The sequence below is a fragment of the Procambarus clarkii genome, chromosome 5 (genome assembly GCF_040958095.1).
Source record: "Procambarus clarkii isolate CNS0578487 chromosome 5, FALCON_Pclarkii_2.0, whole genome shotgun sequence".
Classification (NCBI taxonomy): domain Eukaryota; kingdom Metazoa; phylum Arthropoda; class Malacostraca; order Decapoda; family Cambaridae; genus Procambarus; species Procambarus clarkii.
The window spans coordinates 56,528,898-56,552,258 of record NC_091154.1 but is presented as its reverse complement, the minus strand read 5'-3'; the positions used below and the strand labels follow the sequence as shown (position 1 = coordinate 56,552,258).

The 23,361-nt window shown below is 46.7% G+C and overlaps 1 protein-coding gene and 2 long non-coding RNA genes across 7 annotated transcripts in view; 1 reads left to right on the top strand and 2 right to left on the bottom strand.

Annotated features, from left to right (window-relative positions):
* LOC123752204 (serine/threonine-protein phosphatase 6 regulatory ankyrin repeat subunit C-like) overlaps nucleotides 1-23,361 on the bottom strand; it is a 726,197-nt gene that overhangs the window by 191,615 nt on the left and 511,221 nt on the right. For all 5 annotated transcript variants that reach the window (XM_069302518.1, XM_069302504.1, XM_069302511.1 and 2 more), the window contains exons 3-4: nucleotides 3,259-3,562; nucleotides 2,460-3,160 (exon numbers count right to left, since the gene is read on the bottom strand). In XM_069302518.1, the coding sequence (XP_069158619.1) occupies nucleotides 2,460-3,160; nucleotides 3,259-3,562 (1,005 nt within the window). The remainder of the gene's footprint in view (nucleotides 1-2,459; nucleotides 3,161-3,258; nucleotides 3,563-23,361) is intronic.
* LOC138351027 (uncharacterized) lies at nucleotides 8,549-9,648 on the bottom strand. Its single transcript, XR_011222327.1, has 3 exons — nucleotides 9,078-9,648; nucleotides 8,833-8,969; nucleotides 8,549-8,724 (listed from the first exon to the last, which is right to left on the bottom strand). It is a non-coding gene; the product is annotated as an uncharacterized lncRNA (long non-coding RNA).
* LOC138351019 (uncharacterized) lies at nucleotides 17,631-18,417 on the top strand. The gene is made up of 3 exons (XR_011222319.1): nucleotides 17,631-17,802; nucleotides 17,936-18,091; nucleotides 18,273-18,417. It is a non-coding gene; the product is annotated as an uncharacterized lncRNA (long non-coding RNA).

Below are 23,361 nucleotides of genomic sequence, written 5' to 3'. Positions count from 1 at the left end.
AAGAACAGTGGCGGCCAGAGTTAAGAACAGATGCCACCAGAGTGAAGAACAGTGACTGCCAGAGTTAAGAACAGTTGCCACCAGAGATAAGAACAGTGGCGGCCAGAGTTAAGAACAGTTTCCGCCAGAGTTAAGAACAGTGGCGGCCAGAGTTAAGAACAGTTGCCGCCAGAGTTAAGAACAGTGGCGGCCAGAGTTAAGAACAGTTGCCGCCAGAGTTAAGAACAGTGGCGGCCAGAGTTAAGAACAGTGGCCGCCACAGTTAAGAACAGTGGCGGCTCGAGTTAAGAACAGTGGTGGCCAGAGTTAAGAACAGTGGCGGCTAGAGTTAAGAACAGTGGTGGCCAGAGTTAAGAACAGTGGCGGCCAGAGTTATGAACAATGGCGGCCAGAGTTAAAAACAGTGGCGGCCAGACTTAAGAACAGTGGCGGCCAGAGTTAAGAACAGTGGCGGCCAGAGTTAAGAACAGTGGCGGCCAGAGTTAAGAACAGTGGCGGCCAGAGTTAAGAACAGTTTCCGCCTGAGTTAAGAACAGTGGCCACCAGAGTTAAGAACAGTGGCTGCCAGAGTTAAGAACAGTAGCCGCCAGAGTTAAGAACAGTGGCCGCCAGAGTTAAAAACAGTGGCCGCCAGAGTTAAGAACAGTGGTTGCCAGAGTTAAGAACAGTGGCTGTCAGAGTTAGGAACAGGGGTCGCCAGAGTAAAGAACAGTGGCTGCCAGAGTTAAGAACAGTGGCTGCCAGAGTTAAGAACAGTGGACGCCAGAGTTAAGAACAGTTGCCGCTAGAGTTAAGAACAGTGGCTGCCGGAGTTAAGAACAGTTGCCGCCAGAATTAGGAACAGTGGCTGCCAGATTTAGGAACAGTTACCGCCAGAGATAAGAACAGTGACTGCCAGAGTGAAGAACACTGGCTGCCAGAGTTAACAACAGTGACTGCCAGAGTTTAGAACAGTTGCTGCTAGAGTTAAGAACAGAACCGCGAAGGTTAAGAACAGTTGCCTCCAGAGTAAAGAACAGTGACTGTCAGAGTTAAGAAAAGTGGCCGCCAGAGTTAAGAATAGTAGCCGCCAGAGTGAAGAACAGTGGCCGCCAGAGTGAAGAACATTTGCCGCCAGAGTTAACAACAGTGGCTGCCAGAGTTAAGAACAGTGGCGGCCAGAGTTAAAAACAGTGGCGGCCAGAGTTAAGAACAGTGGTGGCCAGAGTTAAGAACAGTGGCGGCCAGAGTTAAGAACAGTTACTGCCAGAGTTAAAAACAGTGGCCGCCAGAGTTAAGAACAGTGGCCGACCGATTTAAGAACAGGGTCCACCAGAGTTAAGAACAGTGGCCGCCAGAGTTAAGAACAGTGACTGCCAGAGCTAAGAACAGTTACCGCCAGAGTTAAGAACAGTGGCTGCCAGAGTTAAGAACAGTTGCTGCCTGAGTTAAGAACAGTTGCCACCAGAGTTAAGAACAGTTGCCGCCAGAGTTAAGAACAGTGGCTGCCAGAGTCAAGAACAGTGGCCGCCAGAGGAAAGAACAGTGGCTGCCGGAGTTAAGAACAGTTGCCGCCAGAGTTAAGAACAGTGGCCGCCAGAGTTAAGAACAGTGGCTGCAAGAGTTAAGAACAGTAGCAGCCAGAGTTAAGATCAGTGGCCGCCCCAGTTAAGAACAGTGGCTGCCAGAGCTAAGAACAGTTACCGCCAGAGTTAAGAACAGTGGATGCCAGAGTTAAGAACAGTTGCTGCTAGAGTTAAGAACAGGTGCCACCAGAGATAAGAACAGTTGCCGCCAGAGTTAAGAACAGTGGCGGCCAGAGTTAAGAACAGTTGCCGCCAGAGATAAGAACAGTGGCGGCCAGAGTTAAGAACAGTGGCGGCTAGAGTTAAGAACAGTGGCAGCCAGAGTTAAGAACAGTGGGTGCCAGAGTTAAGAACAGTGGGTGCCAGAGTTAAGAACAGTGGCGGCCAGAGTTAAGAACAGTGGCGGCCAGAGTTAAGAACAGTTGCCGCCAGAGTTAAGAACAGTGGGTGCCAGAGTTAAGAACAGTGGCGGCAAGAGTTAAGAACAGTGGCCGCCAGAGTTAAGAACAGTGGCGGCCAGAGTTAAGAACAGTGGTGGCCAGAGTTAAGAACAGTGGCGGCAAGAGTTAAGAACAGTGGTGGCCAGAGTTAAGAACAGTGGCGGCCAGAGTTAAGAACAGTGGTGGCCAGAGTTAAGAACAGTGGCGGCCAGAGTTAAGAACAGTGGGTGCCAGAGTTAAGAACAGTGGTGGCCAGAGTTAAGAACAGTGGCGGCCAGAGTTAAGAACAGTGGGTGCCAGAGTTAAGAACAGTGGCCACCAATGTTAAGAACAGTGGGTGCCAGAGTTAAGAACAGTGGCCACCAAAGTTAAGAACAGTGGCCGCCAGAGTTAAGAACAGTGGGTGCCAGAGTGTGCTGGTGTTGGGTGTTGATTCTTCCGCAAGAGTACTTACCACTAAGTGCAGCGTGGGTGTCCCAGCAGCAGGGTGGGGGCGAGGCAGCGTGGGTGTCCCAGCAGCAGAGTGGGGGCGAGGCAGCGTGGGTGTCCCAGCAGCAGAGTGGGGGCGAGGCAGCGTGGGTGTCCCAGCAGCAGGGTGGGGGCGAGGCAGCGTGGGTGTCCCAGCAGCAGAGTGGGGGCGAGGCAGCGTGGGTGTCCCAGCAGCAGGGTGGGGGCGAGGCAGCGTGGGTGTCCCAGCAGCAGGGTGGGGGCGAGGCAGCGTGGGTGTCCCAGCAGCAGGGTGGGGGCGAGGCAGCGTGGGTGTCCCAGCAGCAGGGTGGGGGCGAGGCAGCTTCCTCAGCCACCACTCCACACGGTCACGACCCGCCAGCCTCGCCACGTCCAGAGGTGTGTGTCCCTCCATGTTCCTGGCGCGAGGGTCGAGGCCGGCCGCCACCAAGCACTGTGTTGCCTCCAGACCTCCGCCCCTCGCTGCCTCGTGTAGTGCTGTCTTCCTGCGCTTGTTTACAGCATGACGGTCACACCCGGCAGCTGTCAGCAGCACCTGCACAACACCTGTGTGGTTACCTTCGGCAGCATAGTGCAGTGGTGACCGACCATCGTCGGCCCGAGAGTCAGGGTCAGCGCCGGCACCAAGTAGCGTCACCACACACGACTCATGACCATGCTGCGCTGCCACATGTAGTGCGGTCACACCTGTAACACCGGTTATGTTGAGGCTTACATACAACATACACAAACATGCTTAAACTCTTCATAATACAACATACTGCAGCATGTGTTGTGGTTCTCACCATCAAGACCCCTGGCCTGCAGGTGAGCCTGGGCGCTGAGCAGCTGCCTCACCACCTGGTCATGACCGCTGCCAGCCGCCCAGTGTAAAGGTGTGAGGGAGGACTCCCCTGAACCCTCCACGGGGAGTCCCGCCGCCAGCAGGTGAGGCACCAGGTGAGTGTGACCCCTCCCAGCAGCCACGCTCAACATGCAGAGTGGCTCTTGGGTAATACGGCCCTCCACCGTGACGGAGGTGTCAGCACCCAGGGCGAGGGCGGCCAACACCAGCACCTGGTCACCACTAACGACTCCCGCCACCAGGGCCTGCAGGATAACAGTGGTCACTGGTAACGGTGCAGGAGATAATGATGTTAACCAATTAAACACATTACCATTAACAACCTAACGACAAACTTTATGACTAGAGCTCATTACTGCAAACTATAAAGAAATAAAGCAGTACAGCCAGTAATCATCTTGACAGCCAGTTTACAGTTACATTAAATGCTCGTCCAGTCTACGACCACCTTAAGCAAAGACCACCAACCAAGTGGCCACTTTATGCATCAGACCAGTCAGGAACAGTCAAAGTTTCCACGTTATATATGACCTGAGTCAACAATTTAGGGTCAGGGCTAGGACAGGAAGCCGGGGGCTTGTTATGGATCCTAATAGACTTCCTGAAGACCATTTTGAGCTTTACGGCCTCGGTGGACAGGTAGTTTCGTGTATTATTACACATAACAACGAACAATCACCTCCAAAGTAATCATAAAACTGCTGCCTCTTGTGAAGTGGTCAGCGTTATCAGTTTATATTTGTTCAGTAATATGAGTGTCAGTGAGTCCAGCCTTAATGTTCTCTGTACACAGTTGTTGGTGTTGAAGCTCTCAGTGTTTCCTTACATGACAGTTGACTTTGTTCTGGGATGACAGTCGCCCATGTTTGTGACGCCTTCATGCTTAGCTACTGTAGTCCAACCGGGGCATCACATGCCTACTGTAGTCCAATTGGGGCATGCCATGGCTACTGTAGTCATGGCGGGCCATCACATGGCTACTGTAGTCCAGGCGGGAGCATCACATGGCTACTGTAGTCCAGGAGGGGCATCTCGTGGCTACTGTACTCCAGTCGGGGCATCTCATGGCTACTGTACTCCAGTCGGGGCATCTCGTGGCTACTGTACTCCGGTCGGGGCATCTCATGGCTACTGTAGTCCAGGCAGGGCATCACATGGCTACTGTAGTCCAAGTGGGGCATCACAAGGCTACTGTAGTCCAGGCGGGGCATCACATGGCTACTGTAGTCCAGGCGGGGCATCACATGGCTACTGTAGTCCAGGCGGGGCCTCACATGGCTACTGAAGTCCAGGCAGGGCATCACATGGCTACTGTAGTCCAGGCGGGGCATCACATGGCTACTGTAGTCCAAGTGGGGCATCACATGGCTACTGTAGTCCAGGTGGGGCATCACAAGGCTACTGAAGTCCAGGCAGGGCATCACATGGCTACTGTAGTCCAGGCAGGGCATCACATGGCTACTGTAGTCCAGGCGGGGCATCACATGGCTACTGTAGTCCAGGCAGGGCATCACATGGCTACTGTAGTCCAGGCGGAGCATCACATGGCTACTGTAGTCCAGGCGGGGCATCACATGGCTACTGAAGTCCAGGCAGGGCATCACATGGCTACTGCATGTAGTCCAGGCGTGGCATCACATGGCTACTGTAGTCCAGGCAGGGCATCACATGGCTACTGTAGTCCAGGCGGGGTAACACATGGCTACTGAAGTCCAGGCAGGGCATCACATAGCTACTGTAGTCCAGGCGGGGCATCACATGGCTACTGTAGTCCAGGCAGGGCATCACATGGCTACTGTAGTCCAGGCGGGGCATCACATGGCTACTGAAGTTCAGGCAGGGCATCACATAGCTACTGTAGTCCAGGCGGGGCATCACATGGCTACTGTAGTCCAGGCGGGGCATCACATGGCTACTGTAGTCCAGGCAGGGCATCACATGGCTACTGTAGTCCAGGCGGGGCATCACATGGCTACTGTAGTCCAGGCAGGGCATCACATGGCTACTGTAGTCCAGGCGGGGCATCACATGGCTACTGTAGTCCAGGCGGAGCATCACATGGTTACTGTAGTCCAGGCGGGGCATCACATGGCTACTGTAGTCCAGGCGGAGCATCACATGGCTACTGTAGTCCAGGCGGGGCATCACATGGCTACTGTAGTCCAGGCGGAGCATCACATGGCTACTGTAGTCCAGGCGGGGCATCACATGGCTACTATAGTCCAGGCGGAGCATCACATGGCTACTGTAGTCCAGGCGGGGCATCACATGGCTACTGTAGTCCAGGCAGGGCATCACATGGCTACTGTAGTCCAGGCGGGGCATCACATGGTTACTGTAGTCCAGGCGGGGCATCACATGGCTACTGTAGTCCAGGCGGAGCATCACATGGCTACTGTAGTCCATGCGGGGCATCACATGGCTACTGTAGTCCAGGCAGGGCATCACATGGCTACTGTAGTCCAGGCAGGGCATCACATGGCTACTGTAGTCCAGGCGGGGCATCACATGGCTTCTGTAGTCCAAGTGGGGCATCACACGGCTACTGTAGTCCAGGCGGGGCATCACATGGCTACTGTAGTCCAGGCGGGGCATGACATGGCTACTGAAGTCCAGGCGGGGCATCACATGGCTACTTTAGTCCAGGCGGGGCAACACATGGCTACTGAAGTCCAGGCGGGGCATCACATGGCTGCTGTAGTCCAGGCGGGGCATCATTTGGCGACTGAAGTCCAGGCGGGGCATCACATGGCTGCTGTAGTCCAGGCAGGGCATCACATGGCTACTGTAGTCCAGGCAGGGCATCACATGGCTACTGTAGTCCAGGCGGGGCATCACATGGCTACTGTAGTCCAGGCAGGGCATCACATGGCTACTGTAGTCCAGGCGGGGCATCATATGGCTGCTGTAGTCCAGGCAGGGCATCTCATGGCTACTGTAGTCCAGGCGGGGCATCATATGGCTGCTGTAGTCCAGGCAGGGCATCACATGGCTACTTTAGTCCAGGCAGGGCATCACATGGCTGCTGTAGTCCAGGCGGGGCATCATATGGCTACTTTAGTCCAGGCAGGGCATCACATGGCTGCTGTAGTCCAGGCGGGGCATCATATGGCTACTGAAGTCCAGGCGGGGCATCACATGGCTACTTTAGTCCAGGCGGGGCATCATATGGCTGCTGTAGTCCAGGCGGGGCATCATATGGCTACTGTAGTCCAGGCGGGGCATCATATGGCTACTGTAGTCCAGGCAGGGCATCACATGGCTGCTGTAGTCCAGGCGGGGCATCATTTGGCGACTGAAGTCCAGGCGGGGCATCACATGGCTGCTGTAGTCCAGGCAGGGCATCATTTGGCGACTGAAGTCCAGGCGGGGCATCACATGGCTGCTGTAGTCCAGGCAGGGCATCACATGGCTACTGTAGTCCAGGCAGGGCATCACATGGCTACTGTAGTACAGGCGGGGCATCACACGGCTACTGTAGTCCAGGCGGAGCATCACATGGCTACTGAAGTCCAGGCGGGGCATCACATGGCTGCTGTAGTCCAGGCGGGGCATCATATGGCTACTGAAGTCCAGGCGGGGCATCACATGGCTACTTTAGTCCAGGCGGGGCATCATATGGCTGCTGTAGTCCAGGCGGGGCATCATATGGCTACTGTAGTCCAGGCGGGGCATCATATGGCTACTGTAGTCCAGGCGGGGCATCATATGGCTACTGTAGTCCAGGCGGGGCATCATATGGCTACTGTAGTCCAGGCGGGGCATCACATGGCTACTGTAGTCCAGGCGGGGCATCATATGGCTACTGTAGTCCAGGCAGGGCATCACATGGCTACTATAGTCCAGGCGGGGCATCACATGGCTACTGAAGTCCAGGCGGGGCATCACATGGCTACTGAAGTCCAGGCAGGGCATCACATGGCTACTGTAGTCCAGGCGGGGCATCATATGGCTGCTGTAGTCCAGGCGGGGCATCATATGGCTACTGCAGTCCAGGCGGGGCATCATATGGCTACTGTAGTCCAGGCGGGGCATCATATGGCTGCTGTAGTCCAGGCGGGGCATCATATGGCTACTGTAGTCCAAGCGGGGCATCATATGGCTACTGAAGTCCAGGCAGGGCATCATATGGCTACTGTAGTCCAGACGGAGCATCACATGGCCACTGTAGTCCAGGCAGGGCATCACATGGCTACTGTAGTCCAGGCGGGGCATCACATGGCCACTGTAGTCCAGGCAGGGCATCACATGGCTACTGTAGACCAGGCGGGGCATCACATGGCTACTGTAGTCCAGGCAGGGCATCACATGGCTACTGAAGTCCAGGCAGGGCATCATATGACTACTGTAGTCCAGGCAGGGCATCTCATGGCTGCTGTAGTCCAGGCAGGGCATCACATCGCTGCTGTAGTCCAGGCGGGGAATCATATGGCTACTGTAGTCCAGGCGGGGCATCACATAGCTGCTGTAGTCCAGGCGGGGCACCACATGGCTACTGTAGTCCAGGCGGAGCATCACATGGCTACTGTAGTCCAGGCGGGGCTTCACATGGCTACTGTAGTCCAGGCGGGGCATCACATGGCTACTGTAGTCCAGGCGGAGCATCACATGGCTACTGTAGTCCAGGCGGGGCTTCACATGGCTACTGTAGTCCAGGCGGGGCATCACATGGCTACTGTAGTCCAGGCGGGGTATCACATGGCTACTGTAGTACAGGCGGAGCATCACATGGCTACTGTATTCCAGGCAGGGCATCACATGGCAGTAGTATAATCTGAGCCAGATAGGCGCACTTAACAAACAATGGGGGGTACTTATCATACAATGGAATCAGAGGCGGGGAGCCAGATAGGCCCACTTATCGGACAAAAGGAATCAGAAGCGGGGTGACAGATAGACCCACCTCAAATTGTAGTCTACGGTGTGCCCCCTCCACATTTCACTTACACTGTGTCATCTCCGTTTAAACACTACACTCATTATAAATATATAGGACTAATTAAGGATATATATATATTCGAACAAGTCTGAATGGCCCCTCCCTTATATGGGAGTATTTAAGGAGTATTAAATTATAAATCCTCCCCCTCCCCCAAAGGTTAAAAAAAAACATCAAATAATTTATTAAATGCTTTATTTGGTAAAAACTACAAAATGTATAAGTAATTATGTTAGTTAATAATTGTAGTTTACAGAGTGCTCTTGCCATATTTCACTTACTACAGCTCTACCCCTCCCCTCCCTATCCCACTCCCCCATCCTCGTCTGAGTAGAATTGTGACGATTCCTCATCAGTGAAGAGTGGGGGAAGGTCTTGAGCCCCATCCCCCCCCTCTCTTGGGGGGGTGGGGTGAGTTGGGTGGACACCTTTTGGCTGAGTTTCCTCCTCTCTCTCATCGGAAGTGTTCTGGAAAGAGATGGGGGAAATAATTTATAGTGATTAAAGGTTTTTTATATAATTATATATTTTATTAGAAAAATATTATATTTTTCTCTAAGAACAACTAGTACATACCTCTCCCCCTGCAGGAGCGGCCTTGTGTCCTCTACAGCAGGCGTCGTCAATTAGACTACGTAACAGCATCTTGTTTGGGGCAGACCCCCCACGTAGAATTACTACTCTACAAATGTGGACGGGTCCCAAGAACTGCACTGGAGAAAAACATAAGAGGTGAAATAGAGGATATACAAACTTTTTTTATTGAGGGAAATAAAACATAAAATATAAATCTATTAGCAGAAAGATAGGGTAATACTAACCAGGTCCTTCAAGGACTTCAATCTTCCCCGCAGGTGTTTTTTGAGAGACACCTCCCATTTCGTAGGAGGAAGACAGTCTTCTGAGGGGGGTGGGTGGGGGAGAGGGGTTTTTATAGGAGGCTACACCCCTTGTTAGGTAGGTTGCCTAGCTAACAAAAATATTCTCTACACCACCTATAAGAACCAACCCCTATACCTCTACAAAATGTCCTAACACAATGATGTTTCATAGGAAAATATCGTCTTGCATAAGCAAGGGCTCGTTTATCATTTAATTTTAAAGTAATGCTTGAAAATACATTATGTAAGTAGTGTACTGTTGAAGGCAACCCCAGGTGGCTCACCCTATGAACGAACATGACGCAATACAGTCCACAGGCGAGAGTAAAATCACTCTGGAGTCTGTAGCGCATTCCAAACACCTTTCTTATTTTGTTAGTTTTAATAAATCCTTGAAAATGACGTCCGTAAGTAACTGGCGATATTGCATAACTATCAAAAAAAAACATCCGATGATTAACTTTATCAACATAAATTCCTACCCAATGTCCCATAGTGATTCTGCTATTTGAAGGTAAAATATTAGTTATGAAATCAATAGGTTTTCTTGAAGATATATTTAAATGTTCTATCTCATCAGCATTATAACAACCTAGGTAGAGTGTTCGATCCCCTAGATTATTTTTTAAATTAATATTTATATCATAACAATTCATTATGTTTTTTTACGCTCGCACGTCACACAGAACAGTTCTCTGCCCATCGATGGATAGTACCCCGGTCGTTTCCCCAAACAGTAAAACCAGCCTGTTATATGTAACACCGCCACCAAATTCAAGCTCCATACGCAAGTTGCCAGATTTCTCCACAGGGAGGGAATCTTTTGTTTGAATGGTGGTTAAGTCAAAGGCGAATATTGATCTTCCCTTATTAAAAGAGTCATAGGCCAGTAGTGAATCACGCTCTAAGCCTAATGTCTTCAAAGTTTCATAATAAAGGCGGGAATAATGGTTATCGAAATCGCCACCAATTCGGTAAATTGCATTATTGTTCAAATACATAGCAATACTTTTCAGCTTTGCATTTTCAAAATATAATCCATTACCTTGGTGAAGACCGGCGAAATAATTCATTGGAACGATTATCATGTATATCTTGTGTGGAATTACTTGCGCCCATGGTTGATCAATTAAGAGACTAGTTTGATTCCCTGCTAGAACATATGTTTTAGAAATGGTTCTATTGAAAGTATAGGTTATGGGGTCGGGGGATGCTAACAGTGAGCTGTTTAAGGCCAGGTAAGCATTTGGGTAGGGGAACACCCGCGTCACCCATAACTTAGCATAATCCATATGCAGGCGATACTTAGAGCCATCGTCCACGCTTGTATTTAGGACCCAGGCATGGGGGGAGAGCTCCAATCTTAGTCGCATATCTATATTATCTAATATGTATTGGTCTAGGGTTGATATATCCAATAGGAGGGGGAAACACATCGACAAACCTTTACTTTTTAAATCACCCATAAATTTTTTATCCTTGGCGGTTGCTCCAGTAAAATAAGTATTTGTAAACTCATTAGTGATTATACCGTCGTCATCTCTCCAGTCCCTACGAAAGCCTCCAATTCTCCCCAAGGAAGACATTTTTGATGGAGGCATGGAGGTAATTAATTTAATAAACGACCAATAATTAAAATTAGTATTTGTTTCAACTACCTGCTCTCCTAAAAACACCTGAACACCTTTAAACATGGTATTTGACAACCCATTCACAAATTCCACATGGTCATCCTCTTCCAATTTTGTGGTATCGTCATCTTTCGTTAAAGATACCTTAAAATCTATAACAATATTAGCTAGATCTAAGAAGGCGCCCTGGGTTCCAGGGATGCGGAATTCTAAGTAATTATCCCGCAAACGTTGATTAATGGGGAGGTTGACAGGTTGAACGTCTATTTGCTGCGTAGAGGCAATTGAACTCTCCACATTACGTATTCTGTTACTTCTAGGAAATTGGTCAATAATACTGGAACTATAATATTCTAGTGGTATTTTCACCCCAGCTCCGCTAGGCTCCCCCATGATCCCTCCGAAAGTTGAAGTATGACTGCTTACGTTAGCGAAAACACATCATTTTTATACCCAAGGCCTCGTTTACATTTTTTATTTTTATTTTTTCGCCTAGAGAGTCTTTTAATTTTACCTCCCATTACCAATTTCATTCCCACACTCTTAAGAGCATCAATACCGTGAGTTCTCAGAGCACTTTTTACATCCCGTTTACCACGGCTTAAATCACCAAGGACATTTTTCCCAAAATCGATGGCGCTAGGTGTTACAGCTTTCATGAAAAATGGTATGGCCCGTCGAGCAATACCAGCCAAGGTCCCAAAGAAACCTCCACCAGATCTGAGATAAGGCGCTTGGAATGTGCGTATGTCATTCATCGCCCCCCCTCTCATCCCATGTCTCCTAGGGGGAGGTGCGAATATCTCCCCGAACTCCCCCTGGGAGGGTGGGTGGAACGGTATTCGCATTCTGAGGTCTCTTCCTATAATAACCTAAGTCGAGGCTAAACACTTCTTTATATATATGTTGCTATACCTTAGGGCGGATATGTAAGACCGCCGTAACCGACCTCCCATCTTCAAAACTAACCATTCGACCAAACTGATCTGTTATTTTAATGCTTACTTTCTCCAACGTGTTAGTGTTTAATGTTTTGTACACTAGAGGGTGAGCCCCTCTAGAATATGAGTCATGATATTCTGACTCATATTCTAGTCATCGTTCAGGCTCGATGACGTCACTATAAATGAGTAAATAGTCACAACCCCCGTCAATGTCTGGGGGCGATAAGGCCACAGTCTTGGAGGCTGACGTAATGTCATCTGTTTTTGCTCGATAAATGGTGTATTTGCGACTGCTGTCAAAACCAAGTACATTAGCTATTCTGTGTTTAAATTGAAAGCTGAGAGAATTTAATGAGCCAGTACTTCCACTGTTAAGAGTTGAAGCTAGTAATACCCTCTCTACAGATTGGTCATAGGTGAGGATTGGTTCTTTATCTGAGAAGTATATTTTGAAATCATCCCTAAAGCTAAGCTGCATGTCGGTTGTTATTTGTCGACTAACCACGTCTGTAATGAATTTGATGTTTCTTGATAATATGTTGGTTTTTGGGTGGAAGGTGTATATGAGGTGTTCTGGACTCTTAGAAAGAGTTCCACGTTTAAAAGTGGCATAGATATCTATACCAGAGTCCTCCTCATCTTTGATGATGGCATTAATTCGCCTGGGGAGGAGTATGTTGACTAAAGCCACTTCATGTTTAATGGAAGGGTTTAAATGTAGTGTTGGGATGGTGTTTGTAAATGCTGAACTCGTGTTGTTGTAAATATCTCCTTGATCGAGACTGGTAAGATATATGTAATGTTCTTCCCCCATTGTCCCGTTATGTACTGAAAGGCCAATATACAGGGGATGGGTTTTTGTAAGAAGGGAGAAAATAAACAACATAACTTATATTTTATTTTATTAAACTACTTAAAGAACTACAACAGGTGAAGATTCCCACACATTTTTTAAGAATAGTGATTAACCACTCCCCCCTCGCTACTACTACTGCTGGCTGCTGCTACCTCCACTGCTGCTTCCGCCGGGGCTACTGTAGCTGCCACTACCTCATCTTCTTTACTGGAGTGGTGGTTACAGCTTTCGTTGTTTTTTCGGGGGGGAGGATAACAGGAATATTTCCTGCGACTCTCCATCGAGGATGGAGTCGATACGGCGATTCGCCCCCGTTTCAAAGTCGAGGAGTGGCTCAATCCTCCGTTTAACTGAGGTTGACGTTGTAGGGGGCGGTGGAGAGGTGGCGGTGGAGGTGGAGCCGTATTCCTGAGAGTGTTTCTTCTTCCTGGGTGTGGCTGGTGGTGCTGGAGGAGTAGAACGAGAAGAGGTTCTTGGTGTGGTACCACCCTCTCCCACCACGGCGTCGAGCGTTATAGTAAGATTATCAGCACTTGGGTCGTCGAACGGGAGGGGTGCCACTGATGGGGTAACAGCGGCAGGTCGTTTGAGGATGACTAACTCTTTGTTGACTTTGGCGAGTTCTTGATGAAGAGACAGCAGCATGGGTCCAATGTCCTTGTGCCAGTTGACCATACCGTCGCGGGAAGCCCCTAAGCCGTAGGGTACCACTAGTCGAGTCATGGTTGGGGTTGCCGCCATTAAATTGCCCACCTTTGTTAGGCACATCTTGAGCCAGTACCTGCGGTTCTTGGCGGTATCCAGGGTGACGTTAGTGACGTAGTGAGTGTCGGCGGAAGTCTGCACTTGTTCCTGGGCTATTGGGTTTGACTCGAAGGGGGCTCCTGCCCCGAATGCAGAAATCAACCCCACAAAAGTGGGCCTGAAGTAAAGGACGGGCTCCTCTATGAGATCTTGTCCGTCGGAGGGGAGAGGGGCTATCTTCACAACAATGTCCCCCGGGGTAGACCGACAACGAATTATTGCCCTATTGGCATTACCCAGTCCTTCACGTTCCACACGGGCGTAGGAGAACGTCTTCCAGATGACGGAAGCCAGTCCATAGGGTCGCACAACAGCAGCTGCCAGGTCGTAGATTATGACGTCCCCCACCCCAAAGGCGTGGGAGTCAGTGATATCGTCGCTGACGGTCCTGATACAAGCCAGAGACATGGTGAGAGGGCGGGTGCGGGGAGCTCGTCGTCGTCAACTGTAGTATAGTGTTCCAGGAGCGGCGGTGGGCGACCTTTAAATACACCTGTGACCCACCTGGGGGGAGAGGGGTGAAGGGGTGTGGGGTAGAGATCACCTTATGTGCCCATAGACACTCCGCCCAGACTCAAAGGCTGTAATCATATCACGATGTTGGAAGGTTAATTTTTCCATCTGCCAAATCTCTGTCTGGATCTCCTGAGATGAATACTCCTCATACCTTTTCACCGTTTCTCCAAATGACTTAAAAAACCGTTCTGGGGGAGCACTCAACACAAGACGGTCATAACAATCCCATAAGGCATATATCAATCTACTTTTGTGTTCGACAAACTTGTAGTAACGTTGAGTAGCAACCAAACGCTTCAATAGGGGAGATTTTTCTCCCTCCTCTACTGCCGCAGGGGGGGTAGAAGCTCTCTCCATGGTGGATACACAACTGAATATAAAGTCGTTTAAGATGTGCTTCATATAGGTTTTTTTCAATACGGTTCCCAATGGGGCCTCCTATGGATACCCCTACCCCCTTTTAACTGTGATCTGGCGCGAGAATTACGTATAAAGGATGGGTCTACACCAGCCACCTTCAGTAAAATCCTTACATCTGCCTTGTCACCCGTCCTAAATTGCCCCTTAGTAAAGGCTATAGTTTTAATTATATCTAAAATATTTAAATTTTGCACAGGCTTTAATAAATTCCCGCGACTATCCCCTACCACCTGTTGACTGTTTTGTTCAAACATGTTCAATAATGTTTTGACGTGGGGAATTTCCCCTATTTTAAAATACACATTTATTAAGTTGTCCAGACTTGGGTTTTGGGGTGTGGTGGTGGTGGCTTTGTGGCGAGTGGTCCCAGCAACAGCTACCCGCATCTCAGGCGGTAAAATGGAATGTATCCTTTTTTTTATTTGTTTTTTTAAAGGGCGACGGTCGCACCTGTCCCGTGTTTTTTTGTTGAAAGAAGCCCGCGGCGGCGGGCACCTGCGCGGCGGCCGGCGCTGCGGGGGGGGGGGGGGCGGGCAATATCTTTTAAAGGTTGTCTGACCAGTCCCCCCTGTCTGGTAGGGCTATATCGTTCAAAGGAGCTACCGTGGCAACACCGTCCACAAGTTGTTGTTGCTGGAGGGGGTGTGGGGGGAGTGTCCACTCCCCCCACGCCATCATCACCACCGCTAGAGTCACAGCCAAGGTGCTTACAGCCGCCACCAACATTATTAGCCGAATTGCCCCATTTGCTTTCGTTTTTTAAAGAGAAGGACTTATTTCCACCTCTACCACTGGTGGAAGAGGGTGGAGCCACCTCATTAAGAGGCGATGGAGTACTCTCGTTTTTATTAAATAAATATTTTTCGGCAACGAGTCGTGGTACTAGGCAATATTCTTTCACCATTTTTTTCTCTTCTTACGTAATTACTTAATTAGAGAGGAAATTAACGATACAGCCAAAGGTAACAGAGCTGCCAATATAGCACCACCTCTCCTAGAGGTTAAAATGATTTTCTTTTTGTACAATGGAGTTTTCTTACGCGCCACAGAACGAATGTCTTTCTGATACCTCTGTAGTCCATTAATTATCTGAGGTTGAACTGGGATGTTTCGTTTCAGAAAATTGGCAAAAATTTCACAAATTGATTCAATTTCCTGTCGTTTTAAAGCCTTGATTAGTTTATTCCGCTTCTTGGGTGATAAATTGTTTAATAAAAATAACAGTTGATGGTGTTTCTCTACGAGAGAGTCCTGATGAACTGTCATTTTTTTTTTTTCAAAATTTGACGATGTCTTGAGCTTTAATCCAGCAATTGCTGGAATCTGGGTACCCTCTCCACTTGACGAAATATTCTCTGTGTCCTTTCGATGTCTTCCTAGACTGTAATATCGTTATGGGGAAATAGTCTGGAAGCGTTGTTGAAATCAATTCTTGCTCATAAAACATACCACTGATCGGCTCGTTGGTTAAATCTTTGACTTTATAGGTTGGAATTGGTTGTGTTCTATCGATATGAGACACTTGAAATATTTCTTCTGTATTTTTGGGCCAAAAGCCCTTGTGAAATGTATTCCTTCGCTTTGCTAGTCGTACATACTGCCCAACCTGCAGTTGTGGACTGATGGAAGTTATGGGGTGGTCATTGTTTAAATACATGACCTTAAACTGTCTTCGTATATCTTCAATGTTTTGCAACTTATGGATGGCATGTGGAGTATTTTTTAGTATTCTGTGGAAAGTGTGGTTGTATACATTCACAACTTTTGGAAGGATGTGAATGTATTGTAAAGAATTAGCCTGGGTCATATAATGATACAGTTTATGTTTTAAAGTTTTGATGGCCCGCTCCACTATACTAGATTTCATTTCCGAAAATACACTATATAACTTAATATTTTTCTTATTCAGATAATTTTGAACAGTCCTGTTGTAAAATTCTCTACCTCGGTCGGTGAATATTCGTCTTACCCCCGTGAAACTGAGAGGTTTCCTCTAACACCTTCTTTAGGGCAGCTACCACATCCGTTGAATTTTTTGTTTTTAAAGTTTGAGTCTGCATTAGGCGAGAATAAACATCGACACAAATCAAAATATATTTTACACCACTATTGTATTTTTGTAAACTACAAAAGTCTCCCAAATCACAGGCAATTATGGTGCGGGGGTTTAGGAGCTAATATTTTTCGCCGAGGAAATCTAACTAAATTTCTTCTGTGTAATGTGTAAGATCGTTCCCCACGGAGAAATTCCCTCACATCTGCAATACTGATGCTGGTGTCTTTAAGTCTGGCAGCCTTATACAATTTTTGAATTGATCCTGTGAAACCACCCGGGGTAGAAATGTCATTGTAGATGGAGGTAAGAATTGACCGTTTCTGCGTCGTTAAAGGCATTTTTTTGTTTTTTGTTTTGTTCACATATGATAAACAATTTCACACTGGTCTTCATTGACAACCCCCGTTCGTAGTTGTAATGTCTCAGGAACTGTCCGATCAACCAATAAATAGCCATACTCTCTCTGGGATATTGCCCGTCGGTATATTTCGACGAAATTATTAATAGTTTTCCGCCCATATAACTGTCCACTTAAAATTTCAAGTTGGGTTATGTCTCTCTGCTTCATTAATATATAATGGGTACAATTCAGAGTTATTGTCCTAGCATATTTCCCCTGGGGAAACAAATTTTGACTAATTAGAATTACAGAAATATTATCGTGTCTGCCTCGGGTGAAGATATTGGCTATAATTGGACTCTGAATGGCTTCCAGGTATAAGTCATCAATTATATACAAAACTGACTCATTTGAAAAAGGATTCTTATACTCTAAAGGGTTAATCAGCCCTTGGGAGAGAGTAACCTTTTTTTGCAAAATGGGGTTCTTTGAAATAGGATGATCAGTATTATTTGCAGTTGACACTATAATTTTTGAGAATTTCCCGTGGTATTTAACACATAAATTTACCACCAGGCTAGTTTTCCCAGAATTGCTAAATCCTGCTACAAATATTCTCGCCGGTTGATGAAAAATATTAAGTTGGTCGTCTGTGGCAGAAGTACACTCCTCCATATTTTCCTCATAAATGATATATATATATATATATATATATATATATATATATATATATATATATATATATATATATATATATAAGAGAGAGTAGGGGTGTTTTGAGAGAGGGAGAATATATATATATATATATATATATATATATATATATATATATATATATATATATATATATATATATATATATATAAATATATATAAGAGAAAGAGGGGTGTTTTGAGTGGGAGAGAATATATAATTATTTATTTTATATATTTTTTTTTCCTAGGAGTGGGGGATAATGTCACTCCCAGGTGATATTTGCAACATTTGTGGTTGGAGCTCATCACCACAATTCGTGCATACAACTTATTGCTGCCTCCGCTGTGGGGAAGCTGTGTGTGTTCAATCTAGTGGAGTTCACAGGAGAACCTGTGGTGGAGGTAAGCCCTTATTTATTTATTTATTCGTATTTATTTCAAATGAGAAATATTGAGATGGTTTCCCCTATCTTCATGGGGGTGTGGGGGCTGTGTGAGTGAGAGTGTGTATATTTATGAGTTATTTCCTTGTTAGGAGGTAAACATCACCGGCCTACCGGAGAGAGTGGTTTTGTATGCCTCATATGTGGTAGCGTCACCTCGAAGCCTCACCCCACTTTCACCTGCAGCAGTTGTGGGGTCACTTTGTGTGAGCACTTGACCTCTGAACATCTACAATCATGTCCCCAAGGTGAGTGAATAAACCCTCTCTCCAGTTTTATTATCTTAAGAAGCTTTCTTGAGGCGTTATGTCATGGGGTTTAGTAGAGTGTGATGGGTGTTGCCTTTTACTATTAATATTATTATTATTGTTATTATTATTATTATTATTATTATTATTATTTATTATAATTATTATAATTATTTTTCAGGGGTGCTTCAGAGGCAGGTAAAGACATCTCAGGGGCAGGTAGGAGAGGAACTTCACCCCAAAGCCCAACGTAACAATAGCCCCTTAGGTGGTGGCGGGGGTAGACAGCCCTTTGAAAATGGGGGGGGAGGAAGAGATGAGTGATGATGGTGATGGTGGTGATGATGATGGTGGTGGTGGTGGTGGTGACATCCCTCAGGCAGGTCCTAGTGGTCTTAGACCCCATGACAACAATCGAGATAGAGATGGAAATTCCTCAGAAGGGGAGGATGTTATAGACATCCCTCACTTAATTAATAGGGTGGGGGCCCTGGGCGATCTCTTTACTAGAATGGAATATTCCATCCCCCCAGCCTTTGCCACAGATCCTGTAGGTCTTCTAAGCAACTTTAGAGAACTATTCTCTAACGAAATAGAGAATTACATGAATTCTCTGGGGGGTCATGGCAATTTTACTTCATCATTCAAAATCCTCCTTGAAGTGAAGGTTACACTTTTAAAGCAACGTCTCACAGAAGATGATGACTATAGGGAACACTTCATAACGACACCTGCTAGGCTGGTAACTCTTGAGGAGGTGGGTGATCTTATTGATAGTTGGGTGGGTTATATGATTACACGTCTGGAGGATCTCCTTTCAGAAACAGAGGGGAGTGGTTTTATATTATTTAATGTTGATTTCCTCAAAATCGTTATCTGTAATGGTAGTGTAAGGTCAGTTTTGGGGGATTATGTCCCTTATCCCCCCTTTTTAAGGGGCCGACACGAGGTCTTCAACCCAAACCCAAATGGTAACAATGGAACATGCATTATTCAATGCATTGCCGCTTTTCGGGCGTCACAACAAGGATGGAAATGGAAACGTATAGGAAGACTTGTAGAGTCTCACTCTAGGGTTAGGAAAATGGTCAAATACGAGCAATTATCTTTCCCTCTCTCATGGGAGGATATCTCTAAATTGGAAAATAGGAATAAACTCTCCATTTTTTTGTATTCAATTCACAAACATACAGACGGTGCCTATCACGTCTCTCTTTGTCGTCGTGGTAGCAGACAGTACTCAGACATAGTTCCATTATTATTATTGGGGGAGTCTCATGTAAGTCTTATTAAAGACTTAAATAAATTTTTACGGAACTTTACCCGCAGCCACAGGCGAAAGACAGTCTTCTGTAGAAGCTGTCTTTCTGAATATCAAAATTCTAGTGAGCTGTCTCACCATTCTGTTTCCTGCGACATCACGCAGAAAATGATTTATCCCCAGGAGGGGGACACCCTTCATTTTAAAAATACAGGGAAAGGTTACCCCCCTTCCCATGTAGCTTATTTCGATTTCGAGAGTGTCCTAAGCACTGAGGATTGTCTAGGTTCTGTTACAGCCATACATAGGCCTATAGCATACAGCTATATAATTGTTGATAGGAACCACTCCGTCATTGATAAATTTACTTATTTTGGGGGGGACAGCGTCACTCATTTCATGGAGCGAGTTGCCACCAAATGGGAAATAATCAGATCCACCCTACCCAAATATGAAATAGACATGTCTCTTGAGGATATGGTTCATTTTAGGAGACAGACTCACTGTCAGTTTTGTGAGGCGGTATTTACACCCACCAATTTCAAGGTTCAACATCATGATCACCTTAGGAAAAAACTCAATTATATTGGAGCTCTATGTAATTACTGCAACCTCCGCCACAAGAATGCTCTAGAGAGTTTAGTCCTAATTGCCCACAATATGTCTTATGACATGGGCTTAATTTTGAGGGAGTTTGCCATGGGTTCAAATATTAAGAGCAATATCCTCATGAGGCAGGGGACTAAATATCTTAAGGTAGAAATAGGCAACCTTAAATTTCTTGATTCACTGGCTTTTATTACGGGCAGTCTTTCGTCCCTAGCAAAAACCCACATTGATTCAGGCAGTCCCTTAACATTCACTCACTCAATGATAGAAGGTTTACCCGAAGAGAGTCACCACCTACTCTTAAAGGGTAAGCAGTTTTTCCCTTATGAATATGCCACAAAAATCAGCTGCTTTAATGATGCAACACTCCCCCCTATTGAAATGTTTTACAGCTCCCTAAACAAATCATCCATCACTTTGGAAGAATATAGACATTCTAAATTAGTATGGGAGGCTACGGGATATGAGTCATTAAAGGATTATCTCCTTGTTTATTTAAGGTGTGATGTCGGTTTACTGGCTGACATTTTTACTCACCATAGAGTAATTCTAAATGATATATTTTCCTTAGAGATGACTCACTACTGTAGCCTTCCAGGCTACTCCTATGATTGCTTCTTGAAAAGTAGCAAAATATCGTTGGAGTTAAGTGCAGATGTGACGTTGCACAATCTCATATCACAAAACATACGAGGGGGTTTTACAACTGCAGTTAGGAGTTATGCCAGAGCTAACAACCGCTATGTCAACCCATCTTTTAACCCCCAGGAGGATAGGTCTTCTTTCTTACTATACCTAGACTTCAACTCCCTTTACGGGAGTTGTATGACTAAGAAATTACCCTATGGTGGTCTAAGAAGGTTGTCATCTGATGAGATGAACTCCTTCATTAGCGAAGGGAAGATAATGACAGAACAGCCATTCTCTTCTAACAAAGGGTACTGGCTATTAATTGACACCAAACATGTGAGACCTGAAATAGCTAGACTAACAGACGATCTACCCCTTTGTTTACACCATAGGGGAATAAGTATGGAGGATATCTCACCATTTAGTAGGGGACTTCTGGAAACAAACAACATCACACACCTCCCCCAAAAAAACAACAAGTTGGTAGGGGATCATCTCCCAAAGAAACATTATTTCATATCTCTACACCTCTTACAGTTATTTATTGAGATAGGTCTTGAAGTAGGGGCTATTCATGCCATTTATGAGTTCCACCAGTCTGATTTTATGGCAGAATTTGTTAACACCAACGTTAACAATAGAAATGCTTCCACCAGTAACGATAGGAAAACACTCTTCAAATTACTGACGAACAGTGTTTTTGGTAAAACACTACTGAACCCAGCCCGTTATGCCATTGACACCAAACTAGTGACTTCAGCTAGGGTCTTTTTACGAGAGGTGAAGAATCCTCGCTTTAAACGTATGGTGCATTTAGGTGACAATAAATTATTGTCTGTCAGTTCCAGACCATTCATTAAAATTACTCATCCTAATTACATTGGGTTCCAGATTCTTGAGCTAGCAAAATACAGTTTGTACCATTTTTGGTACAGGGTACTTAAGAACCACTATTCAGATAGGGCAGCACTGATATACAGCGATACAGACAGTTTCATCTTCAGTTTAATGACTGAAGATGTCTTTAACGAGATGGGGAAAGAACCCCTTAGATCATGGATCGATACCAGTAACTTCCCTGAAACTCACCCCTTGTATGATCCTTCTAAAAAGGGTGTTTTAGGTCTTTTAAAGTCAGAGGTTTCAGATAGACACATCCTTGAAGTTGTAGCTCTCAAGCCCAAAATGTATAGTTTGCTGTTGCACAACAATTCAAATTCCATTACCGCTAAGGGTATCCCCCGCGCTGTGCAAAGATCTTTAACTCATAGCCATTTTAAAGAAACCCTTCACAACAATTCAGTAGTAAATACTTTTCAATACTACAAAATTAGGAATTTAGGAGGGCAAATGGTCACCACCCATAATACTAAGAGGGGTTTAAGTGCATTTGATGATAAACGCTATTACCTAAATAAATACAAAAGCCTAGGCTATGGCCATCCAGACATACCACCTGACCCCCACCCATCCACCTCAACCCAAGGGGTGACCGCTGGAAGTGAAAGTGATGACGTCATCGAGCCACACGGTGAGGAAGGGCGACGCCCTTCCAGTGAGAGTGAACGCTATGACGACAGTAGCCCCCTAGGAGAGGAAGTAGAACCACAACACCTCTTTCTCCCTCTGGATGATGACTCATCGTCATCATCACCCCAGGAGGGGGGGGAAGACCCCACAACAGACCTGTGGGCACGGAGGAGGGGTCTAGTTAGACAATATTATGGGGGGGAATTAGATTACGACTACGTTTAAGCCACTATGTACTTTTGTTAATATATTGTATAAAACAAGTGTTATTTCTTTTCACCCACTTTTATTTTGAGTATATATATATATATCCTATATAGCTCCGGTCATATATGCACATAGTCCTGGAGGGACCATTCAGACTTGTTAGAATATATATATATATATATCCTTAATTAGTCCTATATTTATATAATGAGTGTAGTGTTTAAACGGAGATGACACAGTGTAAGTGAAATGTTGTGGGGCACACCGTAGACTACAATTTGAGGTGGGCTCTATCTGTCACCCCGCCTCTGATTCCTTTGTCCGATAAGTGGGCCTATCTGGCTCCCCGCCTCTGATTCCATTGTCTGATAAGTACCCCCCATTGTTTGTTAAGTGCGCCTATCTGGCTCTAATCATACTACTCATGGCTACTGTAGTCCAGGCGGGGCATCACATGGCTACTGTAGTCCAGGCGGGGCATCACATGGCTACTGAAGTCCAGGCGGGGCATCACATGGCTACTGTAGTCCAGGCGGGGCATCACATGGCTACTGTAGACCAGGCGGGGCATCACATGGCTACTGAAGTCCAGGCGGGGCATCACATGGCTACTGTAGTTCAGGCGGAGCATCACATGGCTACTGTAGTCCAGCCGGAGCATCACATGGCTACTGTAGTCCAGGCGGGGCATCACATGGCTACTGTAGTCCAGGCGGGGCATCACATGGCTACTGTATTCCAGGCGGAGCATCACATGGCTACTGTATTCCTGGCAGGGCATCACATGGCTACTGTAGTCCAGGCGGGGCATCACATGGCCACTCTAGTCCAGGCAGGGCATCACATGGCTACTGTAGTCCAGGCGGGGAATCACATAGCTACTGTAGTCCAGGCGTGGCATCACATGGCTACTGTAGTCCAGGCGGGGCATCACATGGCTACTGTAGTCCAGGCAGGGCATCACATGGCTACTGTAGTCCAGGCGGGGCATCACATGGCTACTGTAGTCCAGGCAGGGCATCACATGGCTACT